At 47.2% G+C, this 22,794-nt stretch overlaps 1 protein-coding gene across 2 annotated transcripts in view; it reads left to right on the top strand.

The window, feature by feature from the left end:
- Positions 1-22,794, top strand: part of ZFHX3 (zinc finger homeobox 3) — a 250,172-nt gene that overhangs the window by 198,230 nt on the left and 29,148 nt on the right. For both annotated transcript variants that reach the window (XM_043898963.1, XM_043898964.1), the window contains exon 5: positions 7,396-7,503. In XM_043898963.1, the coding sequence (XP_043754898.1) occupies positions 7,396-7,503 (108 nt within the window). The remainder of the gene's footprint in view (positions 1-7,395; positions 7,504-22,794) is intronic.

The following is a 22,794-nucleotide window of genomic DNA, read 5'->3' on the forward strand; positions in this document are numbered from 1 at the left end:
ACCCCCTGTCCTGTGCTGTGTGCTCCCGACTCAGACAGGCTGGGGTGCAGGAGGTCTGAGTGCTTGGCATCCGCCCTGAGAACGTACTTTTCACCAAACACCGTAGTCTCTGTTAGCGCCCTGGAGTTCTCCTGTCTCTGGAGAAAAAATGGCAACATACCCTGAGAAGGTAGGAAAACATTTCAGGTCCCGAAGGCATAAAGCAGCACGCCAGCCTTGGGGCCCCCGTCTGCTCCCTCTTCCTACCCTCATCCTTCACCCCGGTAACGATTCCCACCTGGACTGTCACAGTCGCTCAGAATGTTTCACTCACCAGCTTTGATTTAGACCATGGACCCTTCGTCTTGTGATTTGACTTCTTCCTCAAGTAATCTTAACCCTGTTAAGATGTAGGAAACAATAGCCAAAGTTTGCCAACAATTAGAAATAATATTCAGACAGATTACCCACAGAGGACCTCCAGGGAGGTGTGGAAGTTCCCTCTTTTGTGTGCATAGTGAGAACTTGTGGTCACCTCCACCACAATGCAAGGTCTAAGGACTGGGGTGTTAGAAGAACAATTTGCATTTGTGGTAGGCAGAAAACAACCTGATTTAAGGGAAATTTTCTGGGGCTGTGGTATTGTCACTCAGAAGACCTAATTGCTTGAACTGCCTCTCAGGCAGTTTCCAACCATGTCATCAGGACTGGAAAGACCTCATGGAGTAAAACCACAGCATCAACATTTGAAAAAGTGTGCTTGGGGATGTTGTGGAGTAGAATATTGCATCCTGAGTCTGGGAGTCACTGTGCATTTGAGGTGTAGCCTAGGGCACATGGAGTGTCACCTACTGTAGGACCTGAGGTTGCTGTTCAATGGGATCACACTTGCCAAAGTGTCAAGAGGGAGAATGGCTCAGTTAGCCACCCACCCCAGTGAGTGCGGCCACAGGCACCTCACCTCTCCCTCCACGGCCTAGAGAGGGTGACGAGCTGGGGGCAGCAGAGGCATCTGTCCGTCAGCATTGCAGGTCACATCCTGTTACAAGTTATTCTTGCAGCAGAATTTTAATGCACTGGATATTATTCAAAATAAGCGGTCTAGACCTTAGCCATCATCTTTCATACTGTAGGATTTGATTTGACCTCTGTCTGCAAAATAAAGCGTGCATACTTTTCTAGAATATGTCCAGCCGTTAGAGGTTTCCTGTGGAACCACAAGGGGCCGAGAGGGTTGGGCAAGCTGGACTGTTTGGCCCTCATTCTCCAGTTGTTCCATTTGGTCCCACAAGAGGACAGGGATCGGCCAAGGTGTCCTGTGGGGTGAGTCTGTAGTTACAGGTACAAGGGGACAAGACACAGTGATGGAATCCCCTAGCCACCCACCATGGAGGCTCCAGAACAAGTGGCCGCCACCCTCCGTGTCCATCCTGCTGGTCAGAGTGTGCCAGGCCTTTCCCGCCTGCTTTGGCGCTTGTCCTTGGTTAATTAGGTTGAAAATGAAGAAAGGAAAAGCTTGAACCCTATCTTCAAAGTAAGCAGATTGGTTATTTTGTTTTTCAAAGAAGAGGTCCAATATACAATTAAAACTTGTTTCTGGTAACCCTCATTCCAGGAAAGATGAGCTTTTAACAAAAGGCTTTTGACAGCTGCAGGCTATTTCATTTTTTTTAATGCCGAATGAAAAATCAATACATTTTTCTGGGTTATACATATTCAGAACGGGCCTGATATTTCCATTATAATGGAAAGTGGGTGTCTGCGCATCTCGCCTGTCAGAGCTACACCACCGCGTTTTCCAAGCCACTGCTAAATATTTCAAACCTGATTTGATTGTGGTTCATGACAGCTAATGTTTCTCAGCTCTTGAGCCTGCCGACAGGCAAACGCACTTTAGTTCACCCCCCACCCTCAAACATAACTCCCCCCAAAGAAAAAGGAAAGAATAATTTCATTCTTCAGTGTATCAGTGTATTCTGTAAGTAATGTGATCGCCTGAGTTCTGGGAACAGCACCCTGGTTCTTAGGAGAATTTCCAAATTCCTATCATCAAGGCCCCATGGCAGGGCTTTGTCAGGTTTGGAGGAAGGTTTGACTTAGTCTTCCCTGATAGCTCAGTTGGTAAAGAATCCGCCTGCAATGCAGGAGACCCCGGTTTGATTCCTGGGTTGGGAAGATCCACTGGAGAAGGGGTAGGCTACCCACTCCAGTATTCTTGGGCTTCCCTTGTGGCTTAGCTGGTAAAGAATCTGCCTGCAATGTGGGAGACCTGGATTAAATCCCTGTGTTGGGAAGATCCCCTGGAGAAGGGGAAGGCTTCCCACTCCTGTATCCTGGCCTGGAGAATTCCATGGACTGTATATGTATAGTTCATAGGGTCGCAAAGAGTCAGACACGACTGAGCGACTTTCACTTTGACTTAGTCCACGTTATCCTGTTAAAGAGTCAGGAACAATTAGGACTAGTCTCAGGTGTTGATGGACTCCCCTTCCTTCAAGCCTGTGATTTGTAAAATACTGCCCTCGGCCCTAGTTATTTGGTGAACGGTGTCCTTTTTCAGCAAAGGGCATGTCTTGGGCAACACGCTCAGCGCATGGTGGCAGGTGCTGACTTCGTGCTGATGCCACCTCTGTTTTTGCTTCAGCCTCGTGCTTCTTCCACAAACCAGTTTCCAAGTGGTTCATAAAATCACTGCGAATCCACATGGGTTGCTAGTTGGCACATGCACTTCCTTCAGAAGCAGATGTTACCACAAGTCGGGAAATCGTACAGTCATCCTCACCAACGTGATGAGCGTAAGGTGTGTTGAGAGAACAGTGTGCATTTGTGGCAGGAAAGCCACCTTAATTGAAGGGATGTTTTCTGGAGCTGTGGTATCATCACCGCCCCCCACTCCCCCGCCAAAATCTATGCTGCCCTTGGAACCCTTCCCTTTTAGAATGTATTATCTGAAGAAAAAAAAAAAAGAATGTATTATCTGCTGAAATGGGGCTTCCCTGGTGGCTCAGCAGTAAAGAATCTGCCTGTAATGCAGGCAACCAGGGTTCAATCCCTGTGTTGGAAAGATCCCTTGGAGAAGGAAATGGCAACCCACTTCAGTGTTCTTGCCTGAAGAATCCCATGGACAGAGGAGCCTGGCGGGCTGCAGTCCATGGGGTCACAAAGAGCTGGACATGACTGAGTGACTAAACAACATTTGCTGAAACCCTCATACCTGAGGGCTCTGCCCTTAACCAGAAGACATGAGTGAGTGCTGTCTGGGAGAAGCAGTTGTACGAAGAGGTAGTGATGGAAATAGGTTTTTGAAAGGCCTTCCCAGTGTTTTATGTGGAAACTGAAGACGGAAGGGACAATTCATTGGAGATTTGCTTCTGTTTCCCTGAACCTTTTAACATGAAAATATACCCGAACAGGAGGGGTGCTCTGGTCTGAGGGCTGCGGTGGAGTGTATCCATGAGGGTGGGCGTCTGCAAGGGGTTTGGAGGCACGGCCTTTGGAGTCTTGTGAGCAACAGACCATCTCATCTGTCTGAGAACGTGCGGGGCCTGCTGCTATGGCTGGAACAGGCCAGGCATGGGGGGCAGAGATGACCTCCTCACCCAGGCCCTGGCTGTGCCCCTGAGAAAGCATTCCTGGTGTGTTCCGGTTGGGTTCTGAAATAGCGTTCAACTGTTTGGGGAGAAGATGGTTTTGATTTGTCGTTTTTTTTTTTTTTTTTTGGCCTTAAAAATGGCACAGTGGCTGTGGTGTTTCTTGGGGAAGAAAAGTAACTTTGTCTTCTGAGAGAAAGACAGGATTTTCCAGATAAAACTGGATCTTCATCCGTCAGGTCTTTGCTTGTTCCCACCATCTGTCAGAAGCTGACATTACTGGCGGGGGGTGGGGGGGGGTGGTGGAATGGATAACTTCTGTAATGAGCCCGGCCAGTTGCCACTGACTTAACTGTGGACGAGAAATGCGTTCCGTGAACACCTCCCCTCTGCTCTGTGCTCTGTGAGCACGTGAGTATCAAACACACATTCCTAAAGGGAGCGTGGCTACCAGGCCAGCCCAGGGACAGAGCTGGACGCCATCCTGCCCCTGGCTCCCAGTGCACGGGGCCCCAGGCCCTGCCCGTGCGCGCCCAAGGCCCGGTCTCAGGGACGATGCTGGAGACTTTGGGGACCAACAGAACAGACCCTGTCTGCACAGCACTGTGGGTCGAGCTGTCCAGACGAATTCATAGTTTACATCTCTGTTTTTTAATCATATCTCTACCTTTATTGGTATTCAGAGCTCACAGTTTTCTGGTTACTGTCAGCCTGGGCTTTCATCCATTTTAAAGAGCTATTTTTCCTCTTGCTGTTGATGATGATGGTATAAAGACAGATGGTGTAACTGCTTATGAATGTCCTATTTTATTTCCCCAGGACCAGACAGTTCACTTGAAGACATATATTATTTCCACATGCTCAGGTTAGGCAGCCCAGACAGTGTCTGCCTCCTGCAGCTTGCTGCCCTTCCAGGGCTCGCCTTGCAGAGGGCGACACCTGTAGGTCACACGCGGAACTACAGGGAAGCGCCTACCGGGCTGAATGGGACCTGGTTTTCTTAGCTGGGGGTGAGGACGCTGATCTGCCCATAAAGGAAGCTGGCTTGTCCCGGAGTTTCTTAATCATTTCTTCTTCTACAAAGCATACAACAGATTTTGGGTGTTTAACATACCAGAAATGATAATATTAAATCTAAACACTCAGAAGAGGAAAGTGAAAGTGAAGTCACTCAGTCGTGTCTGACTCTTTGCAATCCCATGGACTGCCAGGGGGAGTCTGTGGACTGTCTGTGGAATTTTCCAGGCAGGAATACTGGAGTGGGTTGCCCTTTCCTTCTCCAGGGGATCTTCCTGACCCAGGGATCGAACCCAAGTTTCCTGCATTGCAGGCAGCCTCTTTACCGTCTGAGCCACTAAGGAATCCCTTTCAAGAGAAGAGGACTTGATTTTTAACTCTTTAAGAAGAAAAAGATGCAGAAGAAATTCCTGAGTCAACCTTGGTCCTTCACCCTCTCACTGGAGCTTGGTCACTGTTGCTTTTCCACGCTTAGCAGGGCAGGGAGGGAAGAAAGCAGAGACCCAAGCAGGCTCATAGAACAAGGGCCTGGGAACAGTCACAAAGCGCCATGTGGTTTCCTTGCTTGTTGCATGAATGACGTGCTTATTCTTCAGTCTGTCTCTGGATGGATTTGTTTGAAAAGGTTCAAAGAACTGGGGTCAGTGCCAGAGTGACCGTGAGTTCTTAACTCTCTGCTTGGATGGCTCAGCCCACATAGTACACAGGAGAGAGGTGCTGGCCTTGGAGCTGGCCTCCCAGGGGCTAAATTCCTTCCCACCTCTGCAGAGCAGCACCTTCCAACACTGCTCATCACATCGGGGTGTCCCCTGTGTGTAGGTGTCAGACTCGCTCCACCTGGGGTGGTGTGTGTGTCCTAGAGAGGAGGGGCCATCTCTTTTCATAATCGCATTTGATGATTGTATGGGTACTTGCAGGTATTTTGTATCACAGGATGTTTTTGGGCAAATGAGTATATTTTAAGAGACCTAGTAGCTACTTTTGGTAGACCCAACTTAATTCTGATCAACTGAATGCTGGTATCACCTTTCAGAGATGGATTTTATAATTATAGTGCTGAACAATTTAATCAAAAGCCAAAAATATGCATTGACTATTTGGTCTGAATTAAGAGGGCACCTATAGCATACTGTGTAACTTGTTTATTATTGCTCAGCTAACACTTTGTATTTTTTCCCTCCAGTAAAGGCTGTAGCGTGTTAATATGGTGCTGTATATCTGACTGACTTCAAACCATGGTTGCATGCTTTTTCTTTGTTTGAACTAGGGGTGGGCGTGGGAAGACTTGATGTTAACTTGACTGTGCAGTGAGACAGAAAGGCGACATAGAAATTATTTGCGGAAGCCTCTTAGTTGAAGAGGAAAACAAGCAGTATCTCCTCTCATGCGTGTTCCCCATGACTGACTCTTACATGCCCTCTCGGCGGTAATGAAGAAATGTTCCCCGACCTCTAGTTCCATCTTCCAGCTCTCGGTCTTTCGTTGTCTTTTTGGGAAGAGTTAGGAAAATCTGGCTCTAAATAGATACTTTCTTCCTCAAATGTTTGATAAATCCTCTGAGGTCAGTTTAGTTTGAACTCTTTTTACTCCCTTTTATAAAATGAAATTCAGACACTATTTTCTGGAGGGTCGTTAGTGTCACACCTTGAAATGTTGAAAAGTGGAGTTGGGGCTAGAGAGACTTAGGGTGATGTCAGAATAACCCCAGGTCCGTGGGCCAACACCCTTAGTCCCATGGATCTCAGCTAGCAATGGCCTTGGGTGACAGACGTGGGCTTCAGTGTCTCCACGCCCAGGAAGGTGTGCTCTTCAAAGTCTATAATGATTTCATCGTCAGCCTACTTTGGTTTGCTCGCCTTATTTATGCATTTAGCCTGTTCTTATTGAGTGTTTTAAATAATGGTCCATAGGGCCAGGAGAACAAATGAGAGATGCCCCACTTCCTTTCCCTCAGCATCTAGAGTGTTTTACCCTCTTTGTCCCCACTTCGGCAAGCAAGTGGCATTTTACTTTGTGATTAACCTCATGTTGGAAGTGACCATTCTTTTTCTTTCACTAAAGTAGTGTGTGTTGAGCTGGAGAGAATTTCCTTGGTTTGTTTTAAGCCAGTAGTGGGTAGAGAATGGAATGACTTCAAACAGGGAGTGGATGATTTGGATAAGGAATTGTTTCCCTTTCTCTACATATCTAGCTTCTCGCCACTGATGCCTGGCCAACCCATAGATGTTTGTTTCCTGGACCTCTTCACACTGATGAAATCATATCACTGATGTTCTGTGACTCTTCAGAATATGAATGACTGTTAAAAAAAAAAAAAAAAAAAACAACCCTCCACAATCTGGCAGGTGCTCAGGCACCGCGAAGCCTTATGCGAGGTCTAGTTCAACGCCAGTTCTCAGTGTGGTCAGAGCTAGGCAAGAAGCAAGCCTGTGGCACTTTTTGAATCTGCAAGTGTTAAAGACTTGCATGGGATTTCAGAACTCAGTTGGAGTTATTTCCTCAACAGGATTGGCTTTTCAGTAAGAAAAGCTCAAACGAGGTATTTGGAATCCATCTCAGAATACCGAGTGTCTGCACGTCTAGACCAAGTTGCAGTCTCCTGCCAGTGAGCGGGAAGGAAAGCTCCCCGCAGCACCCCAGACCGTGCACATCCTTAGTGCGGTCGGCCTCTCAGGGGTCACTGTGTGGCTGGGGGACAGTCGTTGGCTGCCTGTGTTTCATGGTGGGTACTTCTTTGGAGTAGCAGCCAAGAGTCCTCCATCTTCTGTCTACTTTTAGTCCCTGACATTTTCGTTTTCTTCTCTTATAGAAGAAGCCATTGAAGATGTTGAAGGGCCCAGTGACGCGGCTGCTGATCCCGAGGAGCTCGCTAAAGACCAGGAGAGTGGAGGCGAGAAGGACCAGAGCAAGTGGACAGGTAGTGTGTGTGGCTGCCCTCCAGCCCGCATGTTTCTCTCCTGGAGGAGGGAGGCAAACAGGCCAGGGGGCAGGCGCAGCCTTGGTCCACTCGGAACGGCTCGGCTGGTTTTCTGCGGGTGGGAGACAGATTACATTCTTGCTTTGTTGCAGTGGTCACCTTCCTTCTCCTATTACTTGATATTAAGCAATTTTAAAAGTTGCTTCAGTCGGCCACAAAGCCAGCTTACTGATCGAGCAGGCATCCAGGTGTCTGGCACTGTCCTGGGGGCTGCTGTGTTTTGCGGTCACATTTCCTTAGCACCTCCTCCCTGTTGTTGTTTTTGCCCTTGGTGTGATTCTTCCTCCATGGAAGGTCCGGGGCCCTGTCCCACTGCTCGTGAACCCAGTGAAAGGACTTGCCACGTGGAACTTGATCATCACCCCCAAGTCTCTAAGGAGTCAGCAGTGTGGAGGGTGGGCTTCATCCTGCATTTGGGGTCCCAGGCAGCCTCTTTGTATCCCTGGTGTCCTGCCTTGGCCCAAAGGGGAGGCAGATGGAGTGGCGAGGCAGGGGGACGTCTAAGCAAAAGCAGAGGAAATGGAAGAAGTTAGGAAAGGAAGTGCTATTTCTGGAAAAGGTGGTGTTGAGAAAAGTGGGGAGTGGCCTTCTCTCAGGATGATAGGGTTTCTGTGTCTAGGGAGAGACTTGGGGAGACTTAGAGGAAAATCTTGGTTCTTTTTTGAGGAGGAGCAGATGGTTTCTGAGAAGACTTATCAGGCCAGAGACGGCTCCCAGAAACACCACCGTAATTAGAGGAAGTGATATGACAAGCCACAGAAATCATTGTCTTTGGTCAACCTGGTTCTTACTGCCTTCCATTATTAATATTGTTATACTTCGATTTTTTTTTTCTTTTGAGAAAATATTTGCCTTCTGGAGTTCGTATTGGTTGGGCCTTTGTTACTTTTCCAGGCATGACTGTTCTTAAATCACGTTCAGTGTTGGCCTTTACTATTTAAACAAGATACAGAATCTTGGAGGGAGGCCAGGGGAGAGCAATGAAAATGACTGAAAGCTGAGCAACACTGCCTGGGAAGAAGCTGAAGGAATCAGGGCTGTTCAGCCTAGAAAAGAGAAATTTGAGTGTGACAGCATCTAGGTATTGAGAGGGATGTGTCACTGTCCTATTTTCCTGGGCGGGCTTTCCCTTCCATGCTGCACATCATCCCCCTTTGCACTGGGCACCGTGGTATCCAGAGGCCTGTGCTTGAGCTAAAGCCAAGGGCCAGGGCGAGCCCCCTAGGAGGAGCTGGAAGGTAGGCCCAGGGACGAGGGGATGGGCATCCACACTCAAAGGCCCTAAGCATACAGGGGAGGGTTGTCCTGTGTGCCTCCCAGGGATCAGGATCCCAGACTGTGAGGTCTACACAGACTTGGCCGACAGCAGCATAGAACACACATCTGCCTGGAGGAAGTGAGCTGGGTTAGGGGGGTTTTGCAGACACAGTCTGAAGTCTGAGTTACCGTCCAGGCCAGTCCATCCTTTGTTTTCACGATCTGGGTGCCTGGTTTCCAGTCCTGCCCCTGGGATGCTCTGACTCAGTGACCTTGCTCCACGCACCTTTTTGTGCCTCAGTTTTCTCCTGTGAGATGGGCATTTAAAAAACCCCTATTTCCATAGCATTGCTCTGAGGGTTACTTGAATCTGGGAAGTTTGGAACAGTGCCTGGCATGAGGGGTTTTTTTGGTTTCATTTGTAGTTTAGTTAAATAAGATGAGGAAACCCAGTGGCACTTTCTCTTCGGATCCTCCCATTTGAATGTAGAACTGTTGCCAGGCAGTTGTTTTGAGAAGCTGGGGGAAGTAACATAGGATTTAGTGGGCTTGTGCAAACGGCAGGTGGTGCATGCTTCCTGCATTCTGTGAGCAAAGGACCCTGAGAGAACAACAGAACCATTTGCAAAGCTCCTACTGTGTGCTAGGCAGGCACTTGGTATGTGCTTCTCTTATCCTTAGACAAGGTTAGGGTAAACTTTGTTGAGGGCAGTTCCATTAAATCATTCAGAATGATTGATGGCAGGAGGAGACAGAGGATGAGATGGTTGGATGGCATCAGCAACTCAATGGACATGAGTTTGCGCAAACTCCAGATGGTGAAGGATGGGGAAGCCTGGCATGCTGCAGTTCTTGGGGTCGCAAAGAGTCGGACATGACCTAGCGACTGAACAACAAACAACATAGTGTTTGTAATTCAGTAGGAATATGTCTTCACAGTACTGGTGGACAATGCCGGGCAGTCATGAGACTATAGGAAGACTTGAAATAAGCACTGAGAAGTGCCAATGTCTTTAATAAGACTCTACTTTCTCATTCAGTCATTCAAGCAACAGGCCATAGTTAATCTTTATCTCTAAGACAGAGAGAGAATGAATAACTCAGAGATGCATGTTGCCAGTTGCACAGAAGCAAGGAAAGAAGGGAAAATTCTTCCATGACTCCTGCAAACAATTCTTTCTTGACCTGAAGCATAATACTGTCTCTGTTGTTTGCGGGTGTGATGACAGGCATTATTAAGGTGCTTTGGGCCGATTTGATCTTGGAATCAATACAGGTACCAGCAGCCTCTCCTGAGCTTTCTTTGGGATCCTTAGTATTTTATAAAAAATGCCTGTCTGTCCCATTTACTCCCTAAGTTGAGCTGTTCCTCTCTGATTAAATGTGATGGGGAGTGCTTCCTCCCAGCAAATAAATAAGCAGCGATTTCACAATTTGTCCTGTTGATTAGTGGCTGCTCAGGATGCAGATTAGTCATATTTGAAATGGGTCTGGATAATTGGCATTTTCTCAGCTATTGATTATGTAATTCAAGGGTTTGTGCAGGAACGGATAATCTTTACTAAAATTTGTTATTTTACTTTGGGATGGGACTCCTGATTTCCTTTTTGATGTCTGCTGCGCTTCTTTCCTTGAGGAATCAGGTCTTTTACCTTGAGTGGCAGCAAGACAAGCAGGAGAGTGACTTGAATCACGGGAGCATCAATCCCATAGTCAGTGGTTGGGTCCCTACCATCTGTGTCCCACAGATCACAATTTCCTTGAGATTATGAGCCTTGCCTTCAGGGAGTGTAACACTCCACAGGAATGCCCAGTCACCAAACAGTGTTGCTACAGATCAGTGCTGTGGCGTGAGCTTCCTGTATCAAGAAAGATGCTCTGCATCTGCCCTGCACAGTGCAGCAGCCACTGGCCACCTCTGGCTGTTGAGTATTTGACACGTAGCTGGTACCCCAGAGGAGCTAGCTCAGCTTTACATTTTATTTCATTTCAATGAACTTAAGTTTCAACAGCCTGTGGCCAGCAGCTAGCATATCAGCCATGCAGATACTCGGGAGGAGCAAAACTAACCCTGGAAGACTGTCCCGGTTCTCCTGTTACTTTCCAGCTACTCCTCAGGCTACATCAGGCTGTAACTGTGAGGCAGGCACCGGTCTCCAGCTCATGCCCAGCTGGTGAGCGGCTCACAGGTACCCATCTCCACCGCCCTTGGGTTGGCCCTGGAGGCAGGTGCAGCTTCATCTGCCGATACCAACTTGCCATGGTTTTCTGTGTGTCCTGCTTTGTGAGGAAGAGTTAGGCAGCACTGCCTTATATACATTATTTCATTTGATTCTCACCCCCTACTCTGTGAAATACAATAGATACTGGAAGGACCCACTCCCTTGTTCCCCCTTCCACCATTTTCCAGGTAAGTAAGTGGAGTCCCAGAGAGCTCTAGCAAGTTGCCAGAAGGCATACAGATGGGTTTGGGTTTGCATAGGGGCTCTTCCATACATTCTAATATAGAGTGCTAAGTTTGCTGTACTCCTCTCCAAGAATGCTTTTTCAGTCTAACCATTTGATCCAGTTTTTACCCCCATTCTGAGTGTAGAGAGTAACACTCAATCTTCTAAAGTGGTGCAGTGGAAAACAGTAACATGACCACCACCTGTACGTTCAGCTTGAGTGGGGCTGTCAGCCATGAATGTGCCTCATAGTAAGACAGCGTGATGCTCAGTCTGAAAGCAGGTTGGTGAAATGGAAAGACCTCTATAGGTTTGGAGTCAGGAAGCCCACCAGTTAGTGAATGACCTTGGCCTCTGGGAGGCTTGGATGCCTCCCCTTGAAAACACAGACAAGTGACACCCATCAGCCACAACCTGGGTTCCATGATGGGCTGTGGTGGCACATGGACAAGCCCTTGGTAGACACTTGAGAGTCACATCTACTCAAGGCAAGTGTGAAGTGCTCCTCTGGGTCCCTGGAGCGTGCAGGAAGGGTCTTTGAAGCAGAGCCTAATGCACAGCCATTTCCACCATCCAACTCTGTGGTTTTCTCTTTTAAAACGTGAAAGTGATCGCTTGTTCTCTTTCAGGAGTGTGGATTTGAAAGTGCATGCTGTAGACTGAAGAGCCCCCAGTGTCAGCAACTGAACAATAATTAATGCAGTGATTATCCAATCAATCATTAATTGCTATAAATTAAGTGATATACAATTAATGTGATGCTTTATCACCAATAATTAGGAGAAAAAATTGAACTCTTGGCAAAGAATCATGGCAGGATGGTTATTTAAATCTTATAGCCGCCATGGTTTCCAGGCTTGGAGCACTAGGCCGGGTCTAGTTAAGCTAATCTGAGACAGGATGACTGAGCGTATCAGTGCTTTAAACAAACAAACAAACAAAAGATGGGGCAATAATCCAACTTAAAATGACAACATGGTAACTTCAGAAATCCCTTACTGAAGTTCATGTTTGCATTTTTGTAACATTTGGAGTTAGAATTGTAGTTAGAGCTTTGCTCTTCAAGGGGAATGGCCTGAAGGGATTTTATTTTATTAATTTTTTTCAATCCATGATGCTCACCTAACACACAGCAATTAGTGCAGCGGAGCATCCCTGATTTGAATCTATGGAAGATTGCTATTAAAGGGGGGTATTAATGGGCTGGCAAGGTCTGGACGACTGTTAGGGAAAAGTGTGTTTATGGAATATGCTGCTGGCAGGCATGATTTCAATCGGATTTGACATGTTTAACATAAATGTATAGTGTACGGCTCTTGCTGCGTATGAATAATTCCTGCAGACCCACTGCATTTCTAATTACTGAGGCTGAAAAAAAGCAGGTCAGGCACATCCTGGTGGAAATCTATTACCAGCCCTCCCCCTCTTCTCACTGTTGTTTACAGCTTTGTATAAATAGGAATGCCATTGTATGGGGAACTGAGTGCCTGAAATGTAATCTGTGGCAGAGAAAGGAAAGAGGCTGAAACAATACTTTAAAAAAAAATTGAGTTCATAAAGACAAAAGGAGGTATGTGCTGAGAGGAATCCTCTGTGCTACAAGGAGGCAGAAGCCTGGGGCTCACCGCCTTGGTTCTGCCACTGTTTAGTTACGTGACCTCTCGTCTCTAGAGCTCCGTTTCACAGTTTGTAAAGCAGGCGGTTTGGACTCGGTGGGTTCTTGCATTTCTGGGACTTCTTAAAACTGTGAATGGAGGAGGGACAGTTGTACAGTGGTGTAGAATCTTGGAGAATCTTCATTCCTAAGGTCTGAATGCTCATGACTTGCGAGGATGTTCCTGGTTTCCAGCTAGTGGAGAAAGCATGGATTAGGAGTGGATTAAGAGTTCACACGGCCCCTTAGTCTTTTCCTGTGGTCATCCTTTCTTGGTAGGACAGTCTGCGGGGTCGCAGGGTCGGACGTGACTCTGTGACTGAACGACAGACACAGAACACCCTTGCTCTCGCCTGGCCCCTGTCACTGGGCACATCACCCAGACTGTTAGAGCTGGTGATGACGATACCCCTGGCGAATCTTTGGAGACTCTCGTGTTACCTCTGAGTGGATCCCCGTGTCCCAGCCCTGTTGCGGGCTGGAAACCAGGCCCTTCACCGCCTCTACGAAAATCATTGTGGTCTGATTCTGTGTCCTTTCAGAATCTGGTTCCATCTCTCTACCAGATCCTAAAATAAATTTGTCTTTGCAGTAGGGTACATGAGAGGGAATGCTGGGAGCCTGGTTTGCATGGCCCCGTTGTGGCTCCCATCCTTGCTGATGGAATCCATTTTTGGTTTTCCATTTCCACACGCAGATGGGAATTGTGTGGCTAAGTCAGCTTTTCCCTTCCCCCATCTGTTTTTTTTCCCCCAGGCCACTTTCAGTATAACTTGAAGGCTTAAGTCACTGCAGGCAGATTTCTGTCTCACAGTTGAAAACAAACCATTTGAACTATTTTTATGTTGAGAAGCAAAAATAGATACAGGGTATGGTGTATATCTGCACTTGCCTGAATTCCAGTAATTCAAAGGTCTCAGCTTTGAGAATTTATATTTAAGTCATAAGAGAGATAGATACCACATCAATTGAGCAAATACTCTTTGTGCAGATGTGGGATATGCAAAAAAAAGTAGTTGGAACTCACTTTCTAGAAAGGACATCATATGCAAGCATATAACTATGGTAATGGTGTGATGAGAATTATCATCAAGGTATAGTTAGAAGGCAGTGACCCTGGAGATGAAGGAGTAGATTGTTTTCATGGCTGTAGAAAATAACTTATAGGTTTGCCTATTATTCCTGCAGCTTGGCCATGTTAATCTTCCTACTTTGTTTCAGTGTTAGGTTTTGTCCTGATGGGGGAAGCACCTGTTATTAGAATCATGACCATGTTCTAAAAAAGAAAAAAAACACTGTAGTGCCTTTCTCATGGGATGTCAGAGCACTTTGATTAGGTTCTCACATTCTTCCCCGGGTGCAACATTATCTTTACTTACCAGGCTAGAGAACCAAAACTCATCAGTGGAGAAGTCCTGGCTGTCAGATTTGTGATCAAACAGTGATTTGCCTTCTGGGTCAGGGTATATTCCCTGGATTATAAAGCTGAAGAACCACGTGACATAGGAGTGTTCTCTCAACTGTATGAAGATTGGAGAAGACTTGAAGACCCTGTTTCTCTAGTTGTCAAGCAGAATTGTCAGCTCTTTATGGTTAGGGGCACATGGCATTCATTCATATTTTTGTGTGTGTTTTGTTTTTTAGAGACATTTCTTAGTGCTGCTTTAGGTTTACAACAAAACTGAGAGGTACAGAGATTTCTGATATACCCTCTGCCCCATCCCCAATCATAGCTTCCCCCATTATCAACATCACTCACCAGGATGGCACTTTTTTAACCAATGAAAAACCTACACTGATCTATCCTAATAATCCAAAATTCACAGTTTACCTTATGATTTACTCTTGACATACATTCTGTGGGTTTGGACATATGGCTATCGCTGTAATATCATACAGAGTGTTTTTATTGCCCTAAAAATCTTCTGTGCTCTACCTGTTCACATGTCCCCAACCCCACACATGCATTTTTGTAATCTCCTAGCAAGTGCTTAATACCGTCTGAATATTTCATTAACAATCAGCTGGTGAAATAGCATAACCATAAACACTTTTCAAGTGCAAGTTATTCTGTTCTGTGCCTTTTAGATATTAAGCCCACGGGGTGAGTAGGAGTCTGCCGTGTCGATTTACGGAAAAGGTGGACGTAGGATGCCTGTGCTTGTCCTTAAAGCCAGGCCTCTCCCCTCACCCTGGTTCTGTGGCTGCACATGCACCTGTATTATTTCCGAGAGATGCTTCCAAAGATGAAACTCATCGTAACAAATGTTTGTACTCTCACCATGTGCTTGGCTCTGGTGGGCTTCATGTGCCTCATCTCTCCTCCTGGCCTCCCAGCAGCCCTGTGAGTGGACACTGTCCTCCCGCCATCAGACGTGGAAGCTGCAAGTCCACTGTAGTCAGTTGAAATGCCCAAGTTCACACAGCAGGACTCCAGCCAGGTCGTAGCAGCCCTGCAGACCGTGGGCTCTGTCCCTTAGCAAGGGGGCTGGTGCCTTTGTGTAAAGAAAACTTGGCCAGGGAAGATAAGAGTTCTCAAGGAGTCCCCCGCGGTACCCTTGAGCCGTCTCCCCCACCCCTTCACACACTTGTCCCTCCTGGACCCTTGGAGGCTGTAAGCAAACGGAGCTGGGGGGTGCGGCGGAGAGTGAGAAGCTGTTCGGTGTGGGCTCCCCGCTCTTGTGTGCAAACTCCGGGGGGGACATCTCCAGTCTGCTCAGTGTTGGAAACCCACAGGGGGAGGGGGCTGCTGTTCCCAGTTTTCAGACCTTCCAGGGATCTGAGTCAGTGTCTTTCTGCCCCAGCACAGACTGTCAAACTCCTGCCGAACCTGGACAAACCAAGAGCAACCCTTGGCGGGTCCCAGGCAGGTAGATTTGTCGGGGGGGGCGGCAGAGAACTGAAGTGCGGGGCTCTTCATGTCTGTCATCATGCTGGACCCAGATTGTGTGTGTTACACGAGCGCCGTCTCAAAATTTAGTGAAGTATCTTATGAAGATAAAGATAGGTTTGAAATGGAGAAAAAACCTGGAAGAGTGTCCTTCTAGCCTGGTCTCTGGGAGCCTATGCTGCACTGGGGCTCAGAGGCCCTAACTAACCTCATTAAGGTTGGATCTGATGCGGGCGGGATGAGCTTCTGTTAATTAACTGTGTTCTGGTCCCAGCATGACCCACATCGTCTCCCGTTTTGACCTACATCTCACACCTCTGGACTTTTTGCTGTCAATTCAAGCGTCTCTAAGGTTCTCCCTGTTCTAGTTTTTTCCCAAGTCCATGGTTGTCACAATCTGCAGTGAAGCCAGAGGGCAGAGTGATGATGCAGAGCCCAAGGTACCCCCAACTGGGCACTGTGACCACAGCTGCAGGGGGCGTCTGTGCACAGCCCAGCGGGCTCTGCCGGGAGAAGACGGCAGAGCTGACCAGAGCCCAGAGGCAGGCAGACGGATTTGATACCTCTCAGTGAGGACTTGGGTCTTGGCCTCTTTGGTCCCTGCCTGCTGGCCCAAGCCAGGCTCTGGGTGGCAGCCCCGGGCTCAGAAGTTATTATTATAAGTACCCCGACAGCTGCTGTTGGTCTAAACGAAGTGGTGGCTGGTGGCTGGTGGCTCTGTTTTGACTGGTGGTTCATTCATAAACTTGACACAGAGGGAGCAAGGTATCTTGAAACTGAATTGTGGGATGGCCTTTTGGGAGCGCAAATCAGTGTAGTTAAGCAGCCTTATGCATATTTCAACATGGAATTAGTACAACAGATTGATGCCTCTGATGTGGGACTTAGCACAGTTTTTTCCCCGAAGATGGAGACAAGCCACAACAGCCGGCACTCAGCACAGACCCGCCACTGCACCCTGGCTGCTTGCTGGGACGGTGTGGCGTGACCCCCGTTCCCAGAGTGCTGACTTGAGGACACGGGCCAGGGTGGGCCTCTGCACCCTTCCCAGGGCCCAAGCCAAGGGAGCCTTGGCTGGTGTGGCCTGCACATGCCAAGACCAAAAAGATGCTGCCTCCTCCTGCAGAGTGGAGAGAGCCTAGAGGTGTTTGTCCTGTTCACAGAGGTTCTCCAGGACACGTGGAAAGACCAAGACTTTGATAGCAGGGCAGCCTGTCGTCGTTCTGGGTTACACAGCTGACAGAACATGTGGAGGTTACTCCCTCTGAATTTCTGGCTTTGAAAGTGTATTTGTGTTGGCTTAGAGCAGGCACATTCCCTGAGGGACAGCCATATTTAATCTTTCACCTTTGGCCTAAGGGGGAAAACATCGAGCTTTGAGACCAGGCCTGGATCTCATCCCCACGTGTGGATGATGAGAGTATCATTTGCAGCAAGAATCATTTGAAAGTGGACTCCCTGATTGCCCGCACCTGCCAGGCCCCCGTATTTCATTCTAGTCTAGCCGAGAAGTGGTATGAACCCTGCTGATTACAGAGAGCTTCACCTCTGACGATGGTTCTCAAGAGTGTGGTGGGACCATCGGCATCACCTGGGAACCCACTGAAATGCAGGTTCTCTGAATCAGACCTGTTCCAGGGGGTGGGGGCTGCCTTCTGTGTTTTAGCAAGTTTTCCAGGGGATTTCTGACTCACTTGAAGTTGAGAAGTTGGGGCTCTGGTCTCTGTGACAGGCATGAAGTTTGAGACCTATTTCTCCTTTAGCTGGATGGCAGACTTATGAGTCCCCGGCATATGAGGGAGGGACTAAGCTTTCCTATAAGACAGAAGTGTACAGAGGAGACACGAGTCCTGGTCTGGCCAATGGATCTAGATCATAGGAATGGGAGGGGGGAGACATGTGGTCATGATGAAGAGTGATCAGAGACCTAGCGCTCTTTATCTCAACCCTGGTTAAAAAGTAACACTTGGTGAAGGGGAAATAGACCTCCCTGTACTATTCTTGAAACTTCCTATGAATCTATATTTCCAAATAAAAATTAAAATAACAACAGCAAAGAGTTTCTGGATTTTCAAAGTGTTGAGCTATCTCGTTCACCTTCAAGTTGGTAGAGAAAACTAATGAGGCTTTCCCCAGCAGCAGTCACACCCGTATGTAGTAGAACTCAAGTTTTCTTTGAAATCCTCCATGGAAACAGGAAGCTATACGTGATGAGTCAGTGAGGCCTGTGTCTTGCTCCACCTACCTAGGTATGCTCGTCTGCCTTTCTGAGTAGGTGTCAGAATTTCTCTATCTAGAGATGTACAGAAGCAGCGTAGCCTGCAGTTACTCAAACTGGGACTGTGTCTTGAATAGAAGGTTTTTCACCTCACCAGGCTGGATTCTAGGACAGAGTTCTTGGGGAAGGGCCTTAGCCGGGATGTGAAGACCCCCGCTGGCTGTGCCAGTGCTCACCGTCGCCTCACATAGTCTCCTGATTCCTCTTTGAAATGACTTTAAGTGCTCAGCTGGAGGCAGAATGAGAACCGTGCATATTCAACAACTAAGTTGGCAGCAGAGTAGACCATTTAGAGGAACTGTCGTTCTCTATAGTAGGGAAGGGAGAGAGTTTAGCCAGATCTCTGGCCACTTATCAAGTGTAGTAGCTCCGCAGGAGATGCAGCACGAAACCCTAGCCTCTGCTCTGGGGAGGGAATTGCAAGCAGATGGCAAGAGCGGCCCCACAGCCAATGACAGTGCGGAGCACAAAGCATCCTCTGGAAACCATGCAGTTCTGCTTTCTAGAGGGGAGTGTGGGGCCTCTGAAAAGCTGGGGCGGGGGGTGGCCGTGGAGAGAGCTCACTGCCCCTTGCATTGTATTTTCGTTATGAGCCAAATGACCATTTTCAGGTCTGGTGAAGCTTCTGTGACTAGCGTGCTGGGGTCATTATCTCAAACTCAAGCATCAAGTCTGGAGTTGTACGAATGTGTTTTTGTCTCCTTAGTCAATGGAGATAGATAGAAAAGATTGCTGTAAATTTCTGGGGCAGGTGGCAAGCTGGTTTACGGAACACAAGGCGATGAGAACCTCTGGCTTACGGAAAGTAGCATGAATTAATAATCATTTAATTGGCTCCTCCATTATGTTGCTGGTTTGGGAGATGGAAGTTTAGATGGAGGGGCTGTCAGTGGTGCTTTAGCTCAGAGGCTGATGGTTGAGAAGTGGGGGTGGTGGCTGCCTTTGGTCTTTCACAAGGATGACACTTCAGGCAGCCTCCCAGGCCTTCACCAGAAGGAAGAGGGTCGGCACTTTGGTGGAACACCACTTCCACCATGCCATGAAGGGAGGAAGTGAGCATGAAGACCCCCGCTGGCTGTGCCAGTGCTCACCTTCACCTCATAGACTCCCGATTCCTCTTTGAAATGACTTTAAGTGCTCGGCTGGAGGCAGAAGGAGAGCTGTGCGTGTTCAATGACCAAGTTGGCAGCAGAGCAGACCCTTTAGAGGAACCATCGTTCTCCACAGTAGGAAAGGGAGGGAATTTAACCAGATCTCTGGCCACTTATCAAGTGTAGTACCTCCGTGGAAGATGCGACACGAAACCCTAGCCTCTGCTCTGGGGAGGGAATTGCAAGCAGATGTCCAGCAGTGTGGACGCTCGGCACATGCCCTGATCTCCTCAAGGGAGGACTCTGGCCAAGTGCAGGCCTGTGACAGAGAATGTCCACCACACAAACAGCACCGCTGATGTGGTGAGTGGAGAGCAGGTGAATTTTGCTCATGAAACTAAAATTTCTGGTACTTTTCTTTTGATTATCTTGGAGGGCGAGTCAATGTCTTGGGTAATGATTAGAGAAAACCAAACACTGCATACTGTAAGGTTCCATTTCTGTCCCATTGCCATGGTTTCTTCAGGTTTCTTTTTCAGGAGGCAGCAAATCCCTGCCCTCCTTGGCTTGAGTTGTACAACCACCTCACTAGGTGAGAAAGTCTGCAGGCTGTCCATGGTCTTGTGAGTACAACGCTCAAGTTTTCTGCCACCAAAATTTCAGTGACTGGGATTTTAGTTATTAGTGAGGATTGGAATTGGGTGAGAATTTGTTCTATAAAAAGTGGTTTTATCAAGTCAAGTTAAAGGGGCTGTGTATTTCTACCATACCTGACCACTTGATAAGCCCCCTAGATGATATTATTCTTGCCTGTTCTTCACAGTTAGTCACCTCCCGCCTGAAGCCCCTTACTAGGCTTGTTTTGATTATTCTGTGTGCTTAGAACAGAGTAAGACCATGTGTTCAAAACTGCAAATAAAACTTGCATGAATTCAGATCAGCTCTCTTCTGTTCCTTGCTCCCTCTAATTAATATGGCAGGAGAAGTAAATTTTTAAGTAATTACTTTTAGAGGTTAAATACTCCCTAAGCAGATATGTTACAAACAATGGATACCTGTTTGTTGATGTCATAGAAGTGGTTTTAGTTTTTCCTGAGGAAGCCATGCACTGACTACTGTCTTTCCCTTTGAAATGAAATTCTGCCTGGAATGTAGAGGAACCTAAGAGAATAAAACAGAGAGTCATGAATCAGGTCTGCCTCCCTCAGCATCTGTCTTTGTCAGATACAGTGGCCAGCGCATCCCAGTTTAAGGGGGAATGGTGGTTTTTGGCCCAGACGGTTGATTTTGAATTTTCTGTCCTCCATAACCACCACGCGCTGGTCCTTTTTGTGCCTCACCAGTCAGTTGGGTGGGGCAACCTCAACTCCTGACAAGTTGAACAAGTATTTTGCTCACTCCTTCGAAAGTCTGCATGGTAAGGAATCCACAGCTCACATTGTCAGGCTGTGGTTGGGGTTTGACCCAGCATTTCGCTGTCCCAGCATCCCTCTTGCCTGGCTTTACAGAGTATGTCATCCATGGCGCGTGTGCTCGCGTGATTCCTGGCCATGTTTTTAAACCCTTTGAAGTGCCAGGAGCCCAGCATGTTGCCTTTGGAAGATTCATTGAGATTTAACACATATTTTCGTTATGACACAGCTGCCAAAATGAGGAAAAATTGCTTTAACCAGCAAAGTAAAAAATACCACCCGAGGTTTTGCACAGTATGGATCCAAATATCCACATTTTCATGGACAGTTGAATTTAAATTCTAAACACTTTAATTATAATATTAAAAATAATATAACTGCATGACAAACGGAGGAAATGGGGAAATGGTCTATGATGCCATCACCTAAATATAGCAATCATTTTCATTCAGTCTTTTTTCCTAATCCCTATTTTTTACAGAGCTGTATCATGGTATAATGCACATTTTATCTTTTTTGTTCCTTCAGATTAACATTCTCAAGGACTTTTCCACATTGCTGCATTGCTATCATATGTAACCTCATTTAATAGTGAAGAGGCTGTCCCATGGTTTACTTAACCATGCCTTTTTGTAAAAGATCTAGATTGTTCAGTTTGGCTAACTGAATAGGTGGCTAACATCCACTCCTGTTCAGTTTGTCTTTGTTGAAGAAGCCACTACAGGTTGTAACCCTTCAAGTTTTGACCAGTATAAACCAGTGGGTCTAGGCACTGTTTAAAATTACAGCTTGTCTCTGGATGCATGTTTGTATCTTAGTGCTGTGATGTCATAGTGGCCTTCAAGTGACCACTAATTAATTTTTTAACGAATAAAATGTTTTCCAGACTTGTGACATTTCTTAGAATTTTAAGTTAGACTTTTGGAAAGTCTTCAAACCACATTGCTTTCTCTTTTGATATTTGCACTACCTCATTTACTGATGGCCTACAATGTATGCTAGTGACAGAACTGAAGTAGGAACTGACTTTAGGACTCTGGCCCTTGAGAAGTTGTTCAGAGAGAAGCTTGAGAAAAGGTTAGACTGTCATGGCCAGCAGTAAATCCTGTTCCAGCCTGCTGACGGAGAACTTGCACAGCTGTTTGCCCATCTACAGAAATTTTATAAAGGCTTTGGCACCATGGTTTGATAGGGACTGACATTTTAATGTCTGGGGTCAGGCTAGGAGGATGCCTGTCAGCCTCATTAACCTAACTCTTTGGAGCATTCCCCACATCACCCAGGGATGCACAATGGAATTATAACTGGGTGTTAACAGATTCTGATATGAGAAAGGCACAGCTTTATCTTTAGAGAAAAAGCCTAGGTGGCTAACGTCCACTTCTAGACAAATCTGATCTAATAAAAATGCAGATTGCTCCAGATAGAAATGAGATGAGCCCTGGAAGTTTTTACACCAATGGATGCAGGGTTTCACATTAGAGCAGGGCTGCCGTGTTGCTCCAGAGAAAGAGGAATGAGTGAGTGAGTGATTTTATTTTTTAAAAACACTTTAGAAGGACTCCTTAGCTTGAAGCCTTTAGAATTCCAGAGCAATATGAGAGTATGGTGGTGGGGTGGCGGGGTGCGGGGGGAGATAATAAAAGTCCCCTTCTTTACCCAAAGGGAAAAGAAGAGTGGCTTCTGAAACCAGAATTCTCACCTCTGCAACCTCTTCACAATTCATTACACGTTCAGCGCTGAAGGAAGAGGATGGACCCTTTGGTCATATGAGGAAACTAATGCTGCAATGGGTTAAACTGGGTTTGCCTTTTTCAGTGAGTGAGGCGAGTCTGGTGGGCTCAGCCTCCTACTTGTTCACCCACACTGCCCGTCAACTGCAGGGCTGACAGTCATTCTGGGCAGGGCAGGGGGGTGGGTAGCACAGATGGAGGGCACTGACAAGGTGGCATCATTGTCCTTTAAAAGCAAGTCTTGTTTCAGGTCAGGCAGACTGACTAAAAAGAGGAAGATGGGTGTTCACAGGAGAATTCTGTATCCTGGCTCGCCCCTAGAGGAGGGGAGAGCATACGGCAGCTCCTTCCTAACTGTAAGCCCTGAATCCTACAGATTGGAGGTGGAAGCGAGGAAGGTGGAGGATGGCTGTAACAAACAGGCATCTGAAGTATCACCTAATGCCTCCACCACTACCACCCTATCTTT

Source organism: Cervus elaphus, chromosome 4 (assembly GCF_910594005.1).
Source record: "Cervus elaphus chromosome 4, mCerEla1.1, whole genome shotgun sequence".
NCBI lineage: Eukaryota > Metazoa > Chordata > Mammalia > Artiodactyla > Cervidae > Cervus > Cervus elaphus.